We start from the raw sequence: 18,279 nt of genomic DNA, 5'->3' as shown, positions 1-18,279 counted from the left end.
CTGGGGAGCAGGGGGTGAGGGTGCTGGGGTCACCTCTGGGGAGCAGGTGGTGAGGGTGCTGGGGTCACCTCTGGGGAGCAGGGGGTGAGGGTGCTGGGTCACTCTGGGGAGTGGGGGTGAGGGTGCTGGGGTCACTCTGGGGAGTGGGGATGAGGGTGCTGGGGTCACTCTGGGAAGTGGGGGTGAGGGTGCTGGGGTCACTCTGGGGAGTGGGGGTGAGGGTGCTGGGTCACCTCTGAGGGTTGGGTTCGTTATGCTTGTCGCGGTCGTGCTTGATCATGCGGTAGCGGCCAATTCGGATGTCTGGGCGTGAGATCTTCATCCCAGTCAGGGAGATCCTGAGGATGGGGACAGACAGACTGGAATGGGCCTGAAGAAGGGCAAGGAGCCCCACACAGTCTGCACCTCACCCCCACCCACCCAGCCTATTCCCCACCCCGCGCTTACTCACCGGTTGAAGATGTCATCATCCTCGCCACCCCAGCCCCAGTACTCATTGGGGAAGCCATTGATTCTCAGAAACTGAGCCTTACTCAGGCCTGACACACCTCCAAAGTAGCCAGCATAGGGCAGCCTGTGGTATGGGAGAGCAGGTGTCAGTAAGCCCCAAGGGGACTCCAGGGAAGGACCAGAGACAGGGTCAGGGAGAATGTTCAGTGGGTCCAGGGAGGATCCAGCCTCACCAGTGCGGTCTGGGGCTGGGGCCAGAAGCAAGTGGGGCCCTGGGGCTGGAAGTGGGCCAGCATACGGTGGGGGCAGAAGGGCTGGGTCTAGTTGAGAAGAGAGCCCTCACCGGAAGCCAAACTTGTCCATGGCAATGGCAAAGTGGCGGGGCTGGTCGCCACAGCGGTATAGGTTGCGGTCATCCATGGGGACCAGGTCCACATCGCTGAAGATGAAGCAGTCATAGGTGGCGTCCTCCTTCAGCGCCTCTAGAAAGCCCACGTTGAGCAGCTTGGCCCGGTTGAAGGTGTCCTCACCATGCTGGGTTAGGGCAGGGGCAGGTCAGTGACCAGCAAGCCCCTGCCCCTTTGCCATGCTCCAGAGCAGTCCCTGGGGTCTACCAGCCCCCTCGATGCATGGCTCCACCACACTCTCAAGATCCAGGCCAGCTTCTCACCTGGGATTTGGCCACTGCCCTCAGATCCTGAGGCCCAGCCACACGACATCCCTCAGCAGCCCCAGAATATGACAGACTCTTCCTTGCCTGCGGGCCTTGGGGTTAGCAGTACCTGTGCTTGTCACACTCAGGGCTGGAGAGGCTCCTCTGACCAAACTTCCCCACTCCAGAACACTTATTCCTTCCTTCCCATGGGCTTCCTTTCTGCCAATACCCATTGACACCGTCATGTGGCATTCTCGTCTTTTTCACTCATTCAAACACATCCCATGGCTCTTTCTCCTTTGCGCCAGCAGGGATTTGAGAGATGGTCAGCCCTGGTCCCATCCCTGCTGTGTATAGAGTCATGCAGTGAGACGAATAGCGAATGCCCCAAATGACCAGTGTCTAAGATGCAGTAGCCATGGGGACCGCACCACTGAGCCTCAGCCTCCCTGGAGCTGCATCCAGCTGCCTGGGCAGCCTCTGAGACCAGGACAGGGCTGGGCTACATTCACTTGTCTCTACATTCACTTGGCTACATTCACTTGTCTCCAACAAAATGACAAGCAGAGGGCCTCTAGGCAGTCACAGCCCAGCGAGCCTGGGATCCCCCAAGAATTGGGGCTCCAGGGGTCCTGGCCATGTAGGCCTCAGCAACAAACTCTGGACATAGCAGGAAGCATTCAATGGGAGGAGCTGACACCTGAGCCCCTGCCCCAATCCACAATCTCCAGGCAAGAGCCAGAAAGGTCCCTGGAGAGGGAGTCAGTGAGTGGCCTTTCTGGAATGAGGAGAGAAGGCCCCTCCTTTCTGCTAGCAAAGCCACTGCCGGAAGAGGTGGGAGCTGCTCCCCTCTGGAACCCTGACCTGCCCAGGCCTGCCAGCTCTCTTCCCTTCCTCTCCTGTACCTTCTCTTCCCCCAGCCCTTGGAAAGACTATGCTTTCCTCCCAGCTCATCAGCACTCCTTCTGACCTCATACCAGCCCTGTGTCTCTCCCATATGGCTCATAAACACACTCAATCCTCTCCCATCTGAAAAAACAAACCTCCCTCCAGCCACCACCCTACCTTTTGCCTTCCCTTCTCAGCAGGGACTTTTTTTTTTAAAGAGTTGTCTCTAATTGGTTATTTTCATTTCGTCAAATCCGATTCCTTCTTCAACCCACTGCAATCTGCTTCCGCCCCCACCATGCCCCTGAAATGGCTCTTGCTGGGCCCACCTTGTTGCTAAATCCACTGGACGAGTCTTGGTCCACATCCCTCCTCACACCCCCACAGTGCTCATGCAGCTGCCACGTCTCCTTCCTGACACTGACTGCTGGGCTTCCGGGATCCCACACTCCCCTGGGTCTCCTCCGACCCTTCTGGCCAATCCTCTCAGCCTCTGTATCGGCCTCTTTTTCCCTCCATCCCTTAAGTGCTGGCTTTCTCCTCCCCATGCCCCTTGCTCCCTGGCAGGTCAGATGTTGTTGGTTTTAGGGACCAGACCATCTACATCCTGGTGCTCCCAGACCCCTCTCTACACGCAGACCTCCCTTCTGGGTCCAGACTCATTTGTCTAACTGCCTGCTAAACATGTACTTCCCACAGGCACTCAAACTCATCACACGCAAGAAAGGATTCAGAGTCACACTCCCCCAGAGCTGGCCCAGCTCCTGTGTCCCCATCTCACTCACAGGCACAGCCAACGGCCAAGGCGGAAACCCTCGCGTTGTCCTGACGTCGCTCTTCTCTCACTCTCCACTACTTGCGTAACATCCCGCTTCTTCCCCGCAACTCCCGCCCCACTCATCCGCAGGGTCACCACCTCTTTCCTGGGCATCATCTTCTCTCCCAAATGGGACACGCTGCCTCTAATCTCCCCTCTCCATCCACACTCCATATGCGCCCAGAGCAACCTTTCTACAAAGCAAACATGCAAGTCCCTCTCCCCTTATAACCTGCCATGATGCCCTGCCACCTTTGGGCTGGATTCGCTGCCAGCAGGCCTCCCAAGGCACTTCTCAGTTTGACCTCTAACTCCTCTAGCCGCATCTTTGCTACCTGAACACGAGGCCAGTTCTCTCACTGGGCCTGCATCCTCCAGGTCCCTCTGCCTAGAATGCTGGCTTCTCCAGTCCCTCATGCCTATTCATTCCTTAAGACCCATCTCAACAACTGCTTCCCAACAACTGCCTTCCATGCTCCACAGCCCCCTGCTCCACCTCCACCTGCGCCCCATCCTACTAGAGGGACCCATGCCCATGTCCAAGTCTAGGAGGCCTCTGCGGTCGGGCCAGAGGGGCCTGCATCAGAGGTCCCTTCTGAGACCTAGTGGCCAGCCCTAGCCAGGCCCACCAAAGGCCTTAAGATGCTGAGCTGAGTGCTGGCCTCAGACCATGGCTGGCACCCGTCCCAAAGGCTTCTGCAGGCTTCATCCTTCTTTCAGGGTCCAGCTCCCTCTCCTCAGGGCCCTCAACACCTTCTCCTCCAGCATACCCTAGGCCTGCACCACCATGGAGTGGGGGCTGCCAAGGGTAGAGAGTGGGGCTCAACCCCTTCTGAGACCATGCACACACCTGCCAGTGTGCATGCCAACATTCACACACACACCCCTCAACACACACACAGACACAGACTCCTACGCCCAGGTACAACCACATATCCACATGGCCATGGGCAGACAAGGACCCACAAATGCCCCAACCCACAGATAGATACACCAGTAGGCACACAGGCCCCACATAGGCACCTGGTTGATGACATAGACGCCATAGCGCAGCCGCTGCCGCCTCAAGATGGGGTGTAGATAATGGAGCCAGTAGCGCAGGTGGTGCTCCCGGTGTCTAAAGGGGATGATGACCGCCACCGTCTGGGCTGGGGTGCAGTCGGGCGGTGTGTATCGGCCGCCCATGAGCACGCCTGGGTTCTCCCTCTGCACCCGTTCCAGGGGCATGGGTGAGGTGAACTCGATCAGCAGTCTGCCCACTGCAAGCAGGACAGTGTCAGGAATCAGGGCGTTGGTCAGAATCCACAGATACCAGCCCCCACCCTCAGCCTGGGGGTGGGCTAGGAAACCCCAAGAATAGCCCCCTTATAACAGACCTGGACCCTTGGCACCCCCATGAGTCCAGACGCTATTTCTCTGTCAAACTGGTAAGACCCTCTTTTCCCCAAAGGCAGGCCCTACCCTCCAGACTCACCAAGACCAGGTGGTGAGTCAGGACAGGGTGGCAGCACGGGAACCGTGGGACCGGGCCGGGCACTGGGGACCTCAGGGAGCCCGGAGCTAGGGGCGGTGGCGTTGGGCCGGGAGCAGTTGCTGCTGCTGCTGGCAGCTGGGTGGAGGGCACGGGCAGGGCCTCGGGCACTGAAGCGGCTGAAGAAAGCCAGATGCTGGGCGTAGACGTCAAAGTAGAGGATGACGGCCACGAGGAAGTGCAGCAGGCAGAGAAGGAGCACAGCCTTGCAGACGCGCTCCAGCGTTCCCCCCAGCAGTCTGCTCATCCCGCAGGCGGCCGCTGGCCCGCCCAGTGGGCCCGGGCATCGGGCTGCCGGCCTGAGCAGGGTAGGAGGGAAACAGATCCAGCAAGTCAGGGCAGGACAGGCAAGACTGCCCACCCACCTCCCGCCCAGCTTCGCACACTCATGGGCCACACCCCACACTGACCTGCTCATACTTTCTCACACCCATGGACTCACATTACTCACCTGCGAACGGACACCCAGCCACAGTTCCCAGCGGCTCCGAAAGTGCATATCCTCAAGCATACCCCACTACTAAGACACATACACTTATTGGCCTCCACCTCACTGACACACTCAGGCACCCTCACTGCACAACTCTACACACACACTCACGTCTTCCCGGGAACACAGACATGTGAACTCTGACCACACTGGTTTGTACCTAAGCATGGAAACATGTTTATCTGTAGACCCCCCTGTGCACCGGTGCCCCTGAGAAGACATCCCACAGGGCAGCATCCTCAACCCAGAACTCACTGCTTGGGGAACCGGGAAGAGAGACAATACTGTGCACCTACCATGCAGGAGCACTTTCTACTCATGACTTCATTTAGCCTTTCCAGGAGCCATGCTGGGATGTGGTTTGCTCATTCAGATCCCAGCAGCAAGCAGGCCCAGACAACTGGGACCAGGCTGGGAAGTTGCCCTCAGCATCCCGGGGCCTCAAATACAGACTGGATATTTACGGATTCCCTTCTCACTAGAGCAAAACGTCAAAATACAGGCTGGGGCAGGGGCACCCCTCACTTAAGTAAGACCTCAAAGCCAGCCCTATGGGACTGGGACCAAGACTCTGGGCCCTGCCCAGCACAGCTGGTTCTGATTCCCAGAACAGGGGCCTGGAGACAGCACAGCTCTGGGCATGGCAGGAAGGGGTCTTGCCTGGGCGATGGCTCCAGCTATGGTTCCAAGAGAGCGGCAGCCACTTCTGGCAGTGCTTCAGGGTGCGGGGCGAGTCTCACAGGCACACAGAATCACAGGGACACCCTGGTCCCAGCTAGTCACCCACACTCAGACACACAAACTACAGAGTCACAGACACACTCGGGTGACAGTAACACACTAAGTCCCACACTCACAAACAAAGCCCCTGCTCCTGGACTTCCACAGCCATACATCCAGGCTCCCAGGCAGCTCACACCCAGACCCACGTGCAAACATTCCCACCCTCCCTCTGGCGCAGGGGTTCTGGGTCAGGCTGGCGGCCAGGCTGAGGGGTGCGTTTGGGCGGGGCTGGCAGACCAAACACGTGGCACCCGGGGACCGGCAGGCCTCACAGACCGGGTGGGTGTGGAGCCTGGGGGCAGGGGGAGTGGGTGGAGGGCAGGGGCCGAGGCAAAAGCCAAGGGGAAACGTGAACGGAACGCCTCCCCGCGCCACGAGGCCGGGGCGAGCTAGGACAATGAGGGAGGCCGGCTGGGCGCGGGCGGAGGAGCCCAGGAGGGGCGCCGGAGTGGGGGCGGGGTGGGGGCAGCCAGGCCGGGGTCTGGCCGCCAGCGCCTTTCTCACCGGCTCCTGGGTTGGAATCTGGGGGTCGCGCTCGGGGTGCCCTTCGCGGGGCCGGGTCTGGAATCTCGGGGCCCTGGGTGGGGGCTGCGCGCACCCTCCTCTCACCCGGCGCTCGGGGCTCAGCAGGGGACGCCGCTCCGGCTTGGGCAGGGCTCCCGGCTCCGGCGGCTGCGGACGGTTCCGTCCCCCATGGCCCGGCCCCGCCGCCTCCCGCCGCCCGGTCAGCGGCCACCGCGGCCCCCAGGTCGCCTCCCGCCGCCGCCGCCGCCGCCGCCGCCGCCGCCGCCGCGGGCCATGGAGCCGAGCCGCCCTGGGGGGCAGGGCGGGGCCGGGCGGCCGGGCAGACCCACGGACCGGCGAACCCACGGACCACAGCGCCGCCGCCTCCCTCCCGCGCTACGGCGCCTCGGAGGGGCAGGCCTGGCCCGCGCGCCCGCGCGCGCGCCTCCGCCTCCAGCACGCCCGCACCCGCCGCGCGCCGCTGTGAGCCCGCCCTGCCGGCGGCGGAGCCGGGGCACCCAGGAGACACGGACCCGAGAGGGGCGGAGGAAATGGGTCAGGCTTGTCCAGGGGTTGGGCTTAGAGTTCGGATCGGCGAGCGGGTGCGGACTGTAGAGCCCTTTAGCGGGGAGTAGTGATTGGATCCGAGCGTCAACTCCACAGGATGGGGGCCTGGAGGTTGGGTGGACTGAAGCTGGGGGACTAGGGGTTTGTCAACTCTTTAATTGGAGCAAGATTCAAGATCGGCCAGCAGAGAGGGGGCAGGACCCTTAAAGGCGTGGGCTGGAGGTGGCTGGGGCTTCTAAGGTAACAGGAAACAGGGTCAGGGAAGGAGAAAATAAGATTGGACAGGGTCAGGAGGAGCTCCCTAGGGCCCTGGGAACAAGGATCAGAGTAGAGGTTCCTGGGAGGGGATACTGCTGGGACTGGACTATCACTGGGGGCAGAGGCCACTGCCTGGGCTCCAGGCCTCACAGAGACGGAGATGATGATACCCCAGTGTACTGCCAGGTAAGTAGATGTGGTCAGACAACTCGGGAATGGTGGTCAGTTAGATCGCTGAGCAAAGGAGTCACAGGCACAAACACACCCAAGGGCCCATATCTGCACACTCCCTCATCCCCTCAACAAGGATGTTTGGGGGCTACAGAGTCCTCTGCCCAGCACCCTTACCTCCCTACCTAGGAGCCAGCTCTGTGCAGATCAGAGGTGTGCAGTCAGAAAGCTGACAAGGGATTGGCATGAGGCTGAGGCGTACAGGCCCCTTTACCATTCCTCTGTGAACGGTGGCGCAAGAGGACAACAGAAGCGGCACTGACCCAGACAAATACCAAGTTTATTTCACAAACACTAGGACAATGGGTTGGGGGTAGAGGTGGGGGAGACAGGTGCACAGCTGCACAGAATCATCAGCAACAGCCTGCTCCCCGCACTGAGGACTCAGCCTGGACTGCAGTGCCTCCAAGTCAACAGGCAGAGAGAGGTGAGTGCAGGGAGGGCCCTGAACACCAAGCCTCTGAAAGGCTAAGGGTTACAGCTCCAGCTGTCCCAGTTAAACCAGCAATAAATAAGAGTGAGGCACGGCCCCACCCACACATATCGTCTAGTCGCCCATCTTCACTCTGGAGGTCTGCAAAAGAAGAACAGGAAAAATGAGGCAGAGACAGAGAAATAGGTAAGGCAGTGACAAATAACAGAAGATTTAGACCTAGCACATGGTTGGATGGACAGACCACAAGAGATGTATGACTAACCAGGAGGGACATACTGTGACAGACAACCACAGAGTTAGGCTGTGGGACAGACAGATGGAGAGAAGTGACGTATGGATAAAGGTAGTCACTAAGAGTCAACCCAGTCAAGCAGCCACCGTCACACTCAGACCCTCAGGCTGATCCTTAGTCACAAACTTACACTGTCAGACTAGACACACACAATTTAGACAATGCTGTCCTACTGACAGGCATGTCACAGAGATACACATAGCTCCGAGAGACGGTCAACACCATGACAGACTGATATAAACAGACAAAATCCCATTCTAGTCTAGATCATAAATACAGACAAGAGACATGAAGAGCATGAAAAAACAGAAAGAACAGAAAGAGGGAGAGACTAAGTGAGAGCTATACAGATACAAAGCATTGGTGGTGGGGGCAAATAGGGCTGTTGTCAGTGACACCAAATCAAAGCCAAAAATAGAGAGCCCCTGCAGGAGAAAACCAGAAGATGGAAATGAGGAGGTGGAAGCTGTTTGGGGGAATCTATAGTTATAGGTAGAGAAGGAGAGCACTTCAGCTTCTCCAGAAGGAGGGTGAGGCTAGGTTGGGGACAAGGACACAGAGGCTCCCCAAGGGGATTCAGCACCTGAAGAATTGCGACGATGACCCCAAAGAGGCCAATGGCGCTGCCAAAGATCTCCACGATGAGAATCTTTACAAAGAGGCTGGGGTTCTGAGCATCGGCCAGGGCAGCCCCACTGCCCACGATGCCCACGCAGACTCCACAGAAGAGGTTAGACAGGCCTACGGTGAGGCCAGCCCCAAACATGGAGTAGCCTGGGAGGATAGAGAGGGGCACAATGAGGCTGAGCCAGGAATGGGGGAGATATGGGCTAACGGGGCTAATCCCCATCCCCACTCTGCAAAGCAGGCCAAAGTAGGTAACAGAATATTAAAATGAGGCTCCAAGCTGGGAGAGGGGAAGGGAAGCAGGCATGAAGCCCCAGCATTTTGCCTTCATATACCCATACACCCACCTGCATGGTAGTTCCGATGGCCTATGGCCTTAGGGTCCGTGGCACTGAAAGGCTGGGGGAAGAAGAAAAGTAATCAGAATGCAATCTCTAAGCAATGTGTAGAACACACGGGAATGGATTCCTGCCCCCACCCTGGCCTTCCATACCTCAGCCATGTTGCTAATGACAATTGCCATGATGATGCCATAGATGGCCACAGCCTCACAGAAGATAATGCTGGTCGTGGTAGAGGTTAGGGGTAAGGAGTGGAAAAGAGAAAGAGTTGAGAAAGAAACCATCCTTCCTGCCCAGAAAGTCCCCAGCAACCTTTCCCCACTAACATCCCATCCCACCAGGAGGCTTGTCAGAAGCAGTACTCAGATCAAACACACAGGCAGCGCCAACACAGCTGGTTCTGATTGACGTCCAAGGACGCTTACACTTACCTGACCAGGTTCTTGGTCTTGATCCTGGGGGCCTTCACCCCTCCCCCAATGATGGAGGAGCCGGTAATATAGATGCCCCTGGTGGAAGGATAAAAAACTGATGAGCAGAGCCCAAGCTGTCACTGCCCCCAACATAACTAAGAGCCCAGTGACACCACCTCTCATGACTCAGCTCCTGCCCCGAGTCCACCACCCCAGTACTCACCAGGCTGCCCCAACCACAGACAGGGAGATAGCCAGGCCAATGCCGAGGTTGGACCACATGAAGGGCGAAGTCTCCGTCAGGAACCTGTTGTGGAGGCAGAGAAGGCAGCAATTGAAGGCAGCAATTCAGCCCTGGCAGGGAAGTGGGGCACAAAATCTTAGCCCCCCAACCCTCCTTGATCCCACCAGTTCCACATGCAACAAGGGACTGCATATTTCCGAAGGTCCATGTCCCAGGCAGGTGGTGGTGTGGAAGGGGTAGGACCAGAGAGGAGAGGAGAAGCTGCAGGGAAGAAGCTTTAAGGGGAATCCTGTGCCTGCTCTCCCTTACCATGCCACATCAAAGCGGAAGCCCAAGTCAAAAATGGTGTAGCAGATTCCTGCAGCAGTGAGTAAAAAAGGAGGTTACGGGCTGCTTTGTAGAGAGAGGTTTCAACCTAAAGAAGTAGCTACCGAACTGAAGGGCCACCTCCCTGAAGGGGCGTCCTCAGGCTGCTCCCCAGGTGACAGTACAGCTGTCTAGATAGATTCCTCTGCTTAGGACTCCATTTTCTGCCACTCCCTCAGTAACACCACCTCCCAGACCAAGCTTTTGCGCAGGCAGTCGCCACCCGCAGGCCTGAATCCGAGGCGGGACGGAGGGAGCAAGCGCTCCAGCCAGTCCCCGCCAGATCTTGCCAGCCCAGTCCGTTCCGCTGTTTACCCAACAAGCTGTGGGTGGGGGAGGGCAAAGCGACCGGGAAAAGAGGAACCAGAGCAGCCGGCTTGTGACCAAGCAGGCCCGTCAGGCGCAAGAAAGGGGGGACCCCAGTGAGACGTGGGGGCGGGGGGAGACAGCGATAGTGGCAGAAGGGGGAGTGCTGCCCTCGCGGCCCCCACCTGCCCGCGCCCCTCCTCAAAGGAGATCTGGGTCTCCTTTGCCGGGGTCAGAGACACTCGCAGGCGCGCGTCCCCAGAGCCCGGGGTGCAGAGCGCGCAGGGTCCAGTATTCCCTGCAGGGTACTTTCCTGCTGGGCTCCAGCCGGGCCAGTTCGGCCGCGATGCTGCCCCCGCCCGCCATGCTGCCCCCGCCCGCCAGGGCCCGGCCTCACCCACGACCAGCGCGCAGGCCCAGAAGGCCACGAAGACTCCGGAGTAGAGCAGCGCTAGCCCCGTCATGGCGGCGACGACGGCGGGGGTCGGAACGGTGGGGCCGGAGCTACAAACGCGTCCCAGCGTCCACCGTCCGCCCCGCAGTCTGTCCTCCCGCCCCGCAGGGTCACCTGACTCGCTGGCGTCACGTGACCCCACGCTGGTCCCGGCGCAGCGCCGCCGCAGGTCTAGAACTAGGCAGCGTCGCAACCGCAGGCGCTGGGGATTGTGGTGGTTGTAGTCCTGCGTCTCGGTGGCGGCTCGGGCGCCCTCCTCACTAAGAACTTCGATATATGGCCGGTACTTCTCGAGTGTCTCCACTTCGCCCTGTCAGCCCTGTTTTATTCCGAGCCTGCTCGCGGGCCCCTAAGACCTCCACTCTGGCCACCATGCGTCCTAGCCAGTGGCGGGCGGCGCCGCGCGTGCCCTCTGCTTCATCTTGCTCACGCCGTCCCCAGCGCGCTTCTTGGCGCCAGTTCCGCTGCCTCGCTAACATCTGCCGTCCTCTGAAATGGTCCTGCCGACAGGCCTTCTCTAACCCAGTGGCAGGCGCGCCTGCTGCGTTTCCGCTTTGTCCTGGTGATGCTTATTAAGCTTCAGTAAGATGTCAGTGCCGCCGGGCGCGGTGGCTCAAGCCTGTAATCCCAGCACTTTGGGAGGCCGAGGCGGGTGGATCACGAGGTCAACAGATCGAGACCATCCTCGTCAACATGGTGAAACCCCGTCTCTACTAAAACTACAAAAAATGAGCTGGGCATGGTGGCGCGTGCCTGTAATCCCAGCTACTCAGGAGGCTGAGGCAGGAGAATTGCCTGAACCCAGGAGGCGGAGGTTGCGGTGAGCCGAGATCGCGCCATTGCACTCCAGCCTGGGTAACAAGAGCGAAACTCTGTCTCCTAAAAAAAAAAAAAAAAAAAAAAAAGATGTCAGTGCCCTGTCGAAATGCCCTGATGGCTCCCATTTCATTAAGAAGAAAAGCCAACGTCCTCAAAACGGCCTGCTAGGCTCCCGACGCCCCTCGGCTGACTTTACCTTCTAACACTCCCCGACTCTCTCCTCTGGCTGCACTGCCCTCTTTGCTATTTCCTTGAAAGTGCCAGCCATACTCCCACCTCACTGCCTTTGCACTTGCTCCCTCTGCTTCTGTCCATGCGGCTCAGCCTGTAACTTCCCTTCAGTTTTTGCTCACCTTCTTGAAAAGGCCTTCCCTGACCATTGTGTTTAATATTGCAACGCCCCCCCCACCTCCCTTAAACGCTCCTGCTTCCCAGCTTTACATTTCTCATGGTACTTACTGATCACCATTTGGCATACTAAGTATTTTATTTGTCTATCTCGCCCTGGAAGAGTGTAAGCACCATGGCTTTTGTATCACTCACTGCTGTATTTCCAGTGCCTGGCACAGAGTGTGTCCTCAGTACCTATCTATCTGTAGAAAACATGATTGATGCCCACTTTGCCCAGGTTACCTTAAGTCAGTTTACAGTTCTGCCTCCACCATTAGATTAGGCATTCCCTGAGGGCAGGGACCACATCTCCTTTGTTTACTTTCAATACCCTGGACAATGCCACTGTGATAAGATTCTCAACAAATGTGGGGAAGAAGAGGCGAGTCTTTTCATTTCACTCCTCTTCACCTTAAGCATCCATCAACCCCACTTGCTTGAAGCAGCCACCATGTTGGTTCATGCCTGTATTTAAGCCCAAATGTCTTTTTTCATTCTTCTCCTGACAATAATTTTCCTCCACAAGATCCAGCTTAGGTGTTATGCCCTCTGGGAAGCCTCCTCTCAGTCCTTGTCAGATACCTCCTGTGGGATCCAGCTGTCCCTGAGGCTTCCCTCCTCAGATAGGACTGTTTCACTGTGTGCTAATTGCATATTTAACTCTCTTTCCAAGTATACTGGAAAGGAATCTGGTCAAATACAATTAACATCTACATCCCAGGACCTGTGCAGGACCTGTAGTATTTCATGAATGAAAAAGAAACATAAAGAGAAAAGGTATCTGGTTTATTCAGGTTTCTGTGATCTCTTTGAGAAATAAATCAGAGTCAATATAGACCAACACTGTCCAACAAACAGAACTTTCAGCCATGATGGCATATCCTGTAGCTTACTGTCCCCTCATGTGGCTATCTGAACACCTGAATGACTAATGTGACTGAGAAACAGCTTTTCATCTTATTTAACCTAAGTTTAGCCACATGTATTTAGTGGCTACTGTACTGGACAGTGCAGGTCTAGTTAGACCAGTGGTTCTCAATTGAGGGCAGTTTTGCCCCCACAGGGAACATTTGCCAATGTCTAGAGACATTTTTGGTTGTCATAGTTGGGGGAGTGCTTCTGCTGTCTAGTGGGCAGAGGCCAGGGATGCTGTTCAGCACCCTACCATATGCTGGACAGGCCCCACAACAAAGCATTATCTGGCCCCAAATGTCAACAGTACAAGTTGGAGAAACCCTGGTCTAGACTGTCTAGTACTTGCCTTTTGACAAGGGCAGACCCTCAACTACAGACCAGGAACTGGGATTGGCCAAAGGTCCTGGGCTGCTCCCAAGAAGACAGATGGGTCCAGAGGCCTCAGGGATGGCCCTAAGCCCTTTATTCCACCAGACAAACAACAAGCATTTACTGAGCATGTGTTGAGCTTGTGCCAGTGCCAGCACAGGACAGAGATGGAACCTATCCTCAGTGAAGGGCTGCCTGCTCTCCCTCCTTCCAGGGTCCTTCAAGGATCCTGGCAGGGGGATGGGAGGTTGGTGAAGGGAGCACTAAAGGTCCTAGCAGCCTTTTGTAAGTCCATCTGTGTCTCCAACCCCACATGGTATCAGCCGTTTCCCTCATCCTCATAGGCGATGGCAATCCCTCGTCTTCCACTCACAGCTTCTGTCACAGGCGTCTGACCCAGGCGGGGCTCCAGTCCTTGCCAGCTCCGAGAACTAAGGAATGAGGCTGTAGAGGGAAGGGGCTCAGTCTGGGTGCGCTGCATCTAGAGAAAGAGTTCAGCTGGGGGTGAAGACTTGCACACTTACCTGCAGGACTGCTCTCAGCCAGCTCCAGCTGGGGCCGTGGGGTCACGGCCAAGCTTCCAGGATCATTTGATGACTTCCAGGCAGGTGGGGGTCGGAGCTCTCCAGTAATGAGTGACACATCTGGGGTTTCCCACAGCTCTGACTCAGGTGGTGGGAGAGGTACGTGGAAGGGAGAGCCTGAAAGGGAGAACGAAAGAAAATCCATACTCGCCCCAACTCCATGCCCCAGGTTTCCAGCTTAGGCAATGCCCCACTACTCACCAGGCAACAAGTCCGCATAATGTGTGAGGTAGGGAGCCAGGCCTGGAGGTGGCCAGGCAGGGTTGCAGGAAGCTTCCAGCTCACACGGTGCCAGGATAGGCCGGAAGAAGCTACCAGAAAGCTGGGGGGATAGGGCACCCAGAGGACATGCTAATAGCACAAAGACATCCATCTCAGGGAAGTTGGCAAGCTTGGCAGGGGTGGGCCGCCCCAGGGCCAATACATAGCTACGCTTGCCAGCAGCCTGAGTCAGGCTCCGCAAGTGGGCCAGTGCCTCACGGTGTTGGGCCACACCCAGCGTGCCTGCCAGCAGCCCTACCACGCGGGCATCTCTGGCCCTCTCTACCAGATATTGTCTTCGTGCCCTTAGCCGTCCAGCCCGGGCACCCTCATCCTGAGTCTTCCCTGTATCTGGGCAGCAGGAGGAAAAGGGTCGACCTGGTGCCCATCCCAAGAGCAGCCGACTCAGGTCTGGGTCAAGGTCCAGGTCAGGGCTGGTCTCAGAGCCCCCCACATAGAAGGCACCATACTCTTCTAGATGCCTCCCTGGGGCAAGGGGGAAGCGGCGCCCAAAACGCTCCAGGGGCTTAGGCTCTGGACTCAGGGACCCCACTGGCAGGGGAAAAGCTGGGCTGGAGACTAGCAGGTCCAGGTACCGCGGGCGCAGGAGAGTAGCCAAGGCCTCTGGAAGAGAAGGAGGTAGTGTAGAGGTTGGAGCCTGGCAAAGTAGGAGCTCCCTCATCCCCGGGAGACTAAATATGACCCAGTAGGCTAGGGCCAGGCCCATATCAAGAGCTCTATGGAAGTATATGGAAACGGGGAAATTAAGGCATAAAGCAGTTAGCTCACCCTTTGTGCATACACAGGCAAAACCCCTTACCCAGGGCATGGGCACAGGCCGGCTCACTCAGCAGCACCACAGGCGCTTTGGAGTCTGGGTTCTGGGCCTCAAAGGCCTTGACGCAGAGCTCCAAGGCCACAGAACGATGACCAAGGACGAAGGTGATGGGCAGTGGACGGGCTGGGGGGCTTAAGCAGGCAGGACCAAAATGTACAAGAGCCTGAGCTCCAGCTTGCTCAGCACCCAGTACATCCACACAGCAGCTGCAGGGGAGATAGCATCAGTGAAATGGGGTCTCTTCTGGAGGCAAGTTGCTGTCATCACTGGGAAATGTGGTCAGTGTATAAAATGGTTTCATAAAAGGAAAACATTGTCAATGAAGGGAGCTACTAGCATCAAGAGGGGAGTCATTACCATTATCATCAAGGAGAAACACCACCATTGAAGGCAAACGCTGCCATAGAGGTAAAACCCCATAAGCCCTGAGTCCCCAGGACTGGCCCACCTTAGGCCAAGTTCACACCTGCTGTAGGCTGTGTCCCCCAGAATGAACATCTTTGACCCTGTAGTCTCCTCCAATCGTGCAGCCACAGCCGCAGCATCTCCCAATAGCTGGTCAGGGAACTGCAAGGCAACCTATAAGCATAAGCCATGAAGTCAGGGACGGCCTCTCTCCCACCGAGGACCTCTTTAACGGCAATCTTCTGGGAGCTCCTACTAAACCTTCAACGCCCCTGGTCCCAGAGGGGCACTCTGCCCTACGGTGGAAGCGAGGGGTGGTCAACGTGCTGCGGACAAACCGATTCCCCCACCCCCTTGCCCTCACCAAATCCCCCAAGATCCGGATCCTCTGGGCGACCCATCCCCACAGAGGCGAACCAACCACCCTTCCCTAAGTCTGTCCTCACTCGTTCACACCCCAGATCACGGACAAATCCAGCGACTCGCTCCAGCTCGTACACTCGGTCCAGGTCCGGGAGAGGAGTGAGCAGTCCTGGCACCCCGGCCTCTCGCTGCAGCGCCGCCTCGGCAGGGCTGCTAAACGTCGACTCCATGATGCACAGCTTGGGTGATGGGATGCAGCGGGGACCTCCCTGGGTCAGCTACGGGGCCCGCGTCCTCAAGAGCAGCACTCAGTGGGTCAGAATCGCCTTGTGGAGGTAGGGGGAATCACGGTCGGCCTTCATCCGGTTGCCATCCCTTTCAGCCATCCTAGTTTCCCCGCTACACGCGGGACTACCGGGGAAGTTACTTCCGGGTTTTAGAGGCGTGGCCGATAAAGATTTTACCAATCCTAAATCAGCACGGCTCCCGCCCTCCAATCTTCGCCATCAAGCCCCGCACAGAGAACCAAGGTTCTGCCTGAATCCCAGGCCAGCCGGAAGTGTCTCGAGGAAGGCGCGGAGCCTTGTGGGCATTGTAGTTCCCTTAGCGCTCCTCTGGGGCGCTGTGAGTCCTGCTCAGTGCAGCGGCGGTCGTCAGGAACACTGACTTCACCGTTAAGCATTTATCCTCTGGGCAGTATCATTCTATCCTCTGGGCAGTATCATTTAATATTTTGTTCTTTCTTCCTTTATCTCTTTTTTTTTTTTTTTTTAGACAAGGTCTCGCTGTTACTTGGACTGAAGTGCAGTGGCGTGATCTCGACAACCTTCGCCTCCTGGGCTGAAGACATCCTCCCACCTCAGCCTCCGGAGTAGCTGGGACTACAGGCGCACGCCACCACATGCAGCTAATTTTTGTATTTTTTTTTGCAGAGACAGGTTTTCGCCATGTTGCTCAAGCTGGTCACAAACTCCTGAGCTTAAGCAATCGACTTACCTCAGCCTCCCAAATGCTGAGATTACAGGCATGAGCCACTGTTCCTGGATTCACTGCATAATTTTAAACTTGGTGCCGACCTGCTCGGGTTTGAATATTGTGCTTGGTCACTTGCTACTGAGTATCTTAGGAATGTCTCTATGCCCATTTCCTTATCTGCAGAATGGGGAGTTGTGACAATAGTGCCTCTTAATTAAGATTGTTGTGAGGGTCAAATTAATTTATATACAAAACTTTACAGAGTAGTTCTTTGGACATCACATGCAGTGAAAGCATTTGCTACTTAATCAACCAAATACCGAGCACTTACTGTACATTAGGCACTTCATTTTTAAGAGTTTATACTGTTTGGAGCAAGAATTATCCTGAGTGGTACCAGGACATGACTGGCACATCCTCTGGTCATAGGAGATGCTCTGCACAGCTCCGGCCATCTTCAAACACTGCTTCTCCCCAGCAATGCTCCCTGTGCATACCACATAGACTTCTACCCTTCGGCCCCTCACATTCCCTCTACTCTCCATGTTTACTCATGTGCAAACACCCCCACATGCACCATCACTTGAAATGCCCTCCTAACATACTTTTGTCAGATAAGGAAACAGGTTCAAAGAGACTACTTGTGTAATAAAACACTAATTCAGTGGCACAACCAGCATCAAATCCAGATCTACTGAGTGGGATGAATGTGGGAGTAACCAATTCCCCTATTACCTACAAAGAGATTCAAAGCTCACGGGTGAGAGTGGGGGAAAACTCAGTCCTGCTCTTCAGATCTTACTGAGAAGCCCGGGGTACCTGAGAGGCAACCCAGGTGAAACTATAGCTGAGGAGACAGAACGGGAGGCAATCCTGCTAAGAGAGGAAAACAAGAGCCGATCAGGAGCTGTCCATGGTGCTGACCGATCCCTGACCATTCTGTGCTGGAGATCCTGTGTAAGTGGGGAGCGGTGGACATATGGACACTAGGTCCTGCTTTCCTCTTTCCTCCTCTGGGGCTCAGATGTCTTCTCTCCCTCACCTCGCTGCCACTGCCCCCCGCTCCCAACACACACACACTCAGCCCCTTTCTATAGCCCTCCTCAACAATATGCAAGTTCAATATTGTATTAACTCCACACCAGAAACCCATCCTAGAAGTCAAGACCCCACTCCATTTCTTCCCTCCCAAATGGACCCAGCCCTACCCTACTTGCAGCCCAAAGCCCCAAGTCCTGCACCTAGGAAGGCTGCTATTCCTGTCAAAAACTTCCTCCACGCCGGGCGTGGTGGCTCACGCCTGTAATCCCAGCACTTTGGGAGGCCGAGGCGGGTGGATCACGAGGTCAAGAGATCGAGACCATACTGGTCAACATGGTGAAACCCCGTCTCTACTAAAAATACAAAAAATTAGCTGGGCATCGTGGCGCGTGCCTGTAGTCCCAGCTACTCGGGAGGCTGAGGCAGGAGAATTGCCTGAACCCAGGAGGCGGAGGTTGCGGTGAGCCGAGATCGCGCCATTGCACTCCAGCCTGGGCAGCAAGAGCGAAACTCCGTCTCAAAAAAAAAAAAAAAAAAAAAACCTTCCTCCACGCAGACTTCCCTCACTTCCTCACCCTTCTCCCAGCTTAGCATGGTAGCTATGGACTAGATCAACCTTTGTTCAGGGCAGAACAATGCAGGACAGAGCTTGGGGCCTCGTACTCA

At 56.6% G+C, this 18,279-nt stretch overlaps 3 protein-coding genes and 1 long non-coding RNA gene across 11 annotated transcripts in view; 1 reads left to right on the top strand and 3 right to left on the bottom strand.

Annotated features, from left to right (window-relative positions):
* B4GALT2 (beta-1,4-galactosyltransferase 2) overlaps positions 1-6,542 on the bottom strand; it is a 13,512-nt gene extending 6,970 nt beyond the window's left edge. Inside the window, exons 1-6 of one of the 3 annotated variants that reach the window (XM_032247304.1) lie at positions 6,224-6,542; positions 4,285-4,640; positions 3,834-4,069; positions 794-984; positions 452-574; positions 234-338 (exon numbers count right to left, since the gene is read on the bottom strand). In XM_032247304.1, the coding sequence (XP_032103195.1) occupies positions 234-338; positions 452-574; positions 794-984; positions 3,834-4,069; positions 4,285-4,588 (959 nt within the window). In that variant the 5' untranslated portion in view covers positions 4,589-4,640; positions 6,224-6,542. Of the gene's footprint in view, positions 1-233; positions 339-451; positions 575-793; positions 985-3,833; positions 4,070-4,284; positions 4,641-5,127; positions 5,854-6,118 lie in introns of those variants that run through there. The other 2 variants (XM_032247305.1, XM_032247306.1) reach the window with 2 other exon arrangements.
* An 891-nt stretch (positions 6,543-7,433) lies between these two features.
* On the bottom strand, positions 7,434-11,036 carry ATP6V0B (ATPase H+ transporting V0 subunit b). 3 transcript variants are annotated; one of them, XM_032247319.1, is made up of 8 exons: positions 10,597-11,036; positions 9,837-9,885; positions 9,507-9,590; positions 9,302-9,379; positions 9,023-9,092; positions 8,877-8,928; positions 8,486-8,676; positions 7,434-7,748 (listed from the first exon to the last, which is right to left on the bottom strand). In XM_032247319.1, exons 1-8 carry the CDS (start codon positions 10,661-10,663, stop codon positions 7,722-7,724), a joined length of 618 nt encoding a protein of 205 aa, XP_032103210.1. In that variant the 5' UTR covers positions 10,664-11,036; the 3' UTR covers positions 7,434-7,721. The 3 variants fall into 3 exon arrangements, with proteins under 3 accessions (XP_032103210.1, XP_032103211.1, XP_032103209.1); XM_032247320.1 differs by lacking the exon at positions 8,486-8,676; XM_032247318.1 differs by lacking the exon at positions 7,434-7,748 and having other exon boundaries at positions 7,755-8,676.
* Positions 10,858-11,703, top strand: LOC116529439. Its single transcript, XR_004259507.1, has 2 exons — positions 10,858-11,246; positions 11,567-11,703. It is a non-coding gene; the product is annotated as an uncharacterized LOC116529439 (long non-coding RNA).
* A 924-nt stretch (positions 11,704-12,627) lies between these two features.
* DPH2 (diphthamide biosynthesis 2) lies at positions 12,628-16,080 on the bottom strand. Of its 4 annotated transcripts, none has more exons than XM_032247300.1 (6): positions 15,681-16,065; positions 15,296-15,408; positions 14,812-15,035; positions 13,932-14,615; positions 13,671-13,847; positions 12,628-13,590 (listed from the first exon to the last, which is right to left on the bottom strand). In XM_032247300.1, the coding sequence occupies exons 1-6, from the start codon at positions 15,825-15,827 to the stop codon at positions 13,466-13,468; spliced, it is 1,470 nt and encodes a 489-aa protein (XP_032103191.1). In that variant the 5' UTR covers positions 15,828-16,065; the 3' UTR covers positions 12,628-13,465. The 4 variants fall into 4 exon arrangements, with proteins under 4 accessions (XP_032103191.1, XP_032103192.1, XP_032103193.1 ...); XM_032247301.1 differs by having other exon boundaries at positions 15,733-16,065; XM_032247302.1 differs by lacking the exon at positions 14,812-15,035 and having other exon boundaries at positions 15,733-16,080.
* Positions 16,081-18,279: the final 2,199 nt, after the last annotated feature.

This window comes from Sapajus apella, unplaced genomic scaffold (assembly GCF_009761245.1).
Source record: "Sapajus apella isolate SASKATOON/1434 unplaced genomic scaffold, GSC_monkey_1.0 scaffold62, whole genome shotgun sequence".
In the NCBI taxonomy this organism is placed as follows: Eukaryota; Metazoa; Chordata; class Mammalia; order Primates; family Cebidae; genus Sapajus; species Sapajus apella.
Note: the sequence above shows the minus strand (reverse complement) of the source record. Positions and strands in the feature narration are given on the sequence as shown.

Bases quoted from the DNA above. Each gene is read 5' to 3' on its own strand.
- ATP6V0B (XM_032247318.1), bottom strand. From the start codon at position 10,663: ATGACGGGGCTAGCGCTGCTCTACTCCGGAGTCTTCGTGGCCTTCTGG. The intron at 9,591-9,836 runs GTAAGGGAGAGC...CCTCCACAACAG, and splicing joins TTCCGCTTTGATGTGGCATG to GTTCCTGACGGAGACTTCGC. The intron at 9,093-9,301 runs GTAAGTGTAAGC...TACCACGACCAG, and splicing joins AAGACCAAGAACCTGGTCAG to CATTATCTTCTGTGAGGCTG.
- DPH2 (XM_032247300.1), bottom strand. From the start codon at position 15,827: ATGGAGTCGACGTTTAGCAGCCCTGCCGAGGCGGCGCTGCAGCGAGAG. The intron at 15,036-15,295 runs GTGTGAACTTGG...TCTCCCCTGCAG, and splicing joins GGGGACACAGCCTACAGCAG to CTGCTGTGTGGATGTACTGG. The intron at 14,616-14,811 runs GTAAGGGGTTTT...CTTCTCTTCCAG, and splicing joins GGCCTGTGCCCATGCCCTGG to AGGCCTTGGCTACTCTCCTG.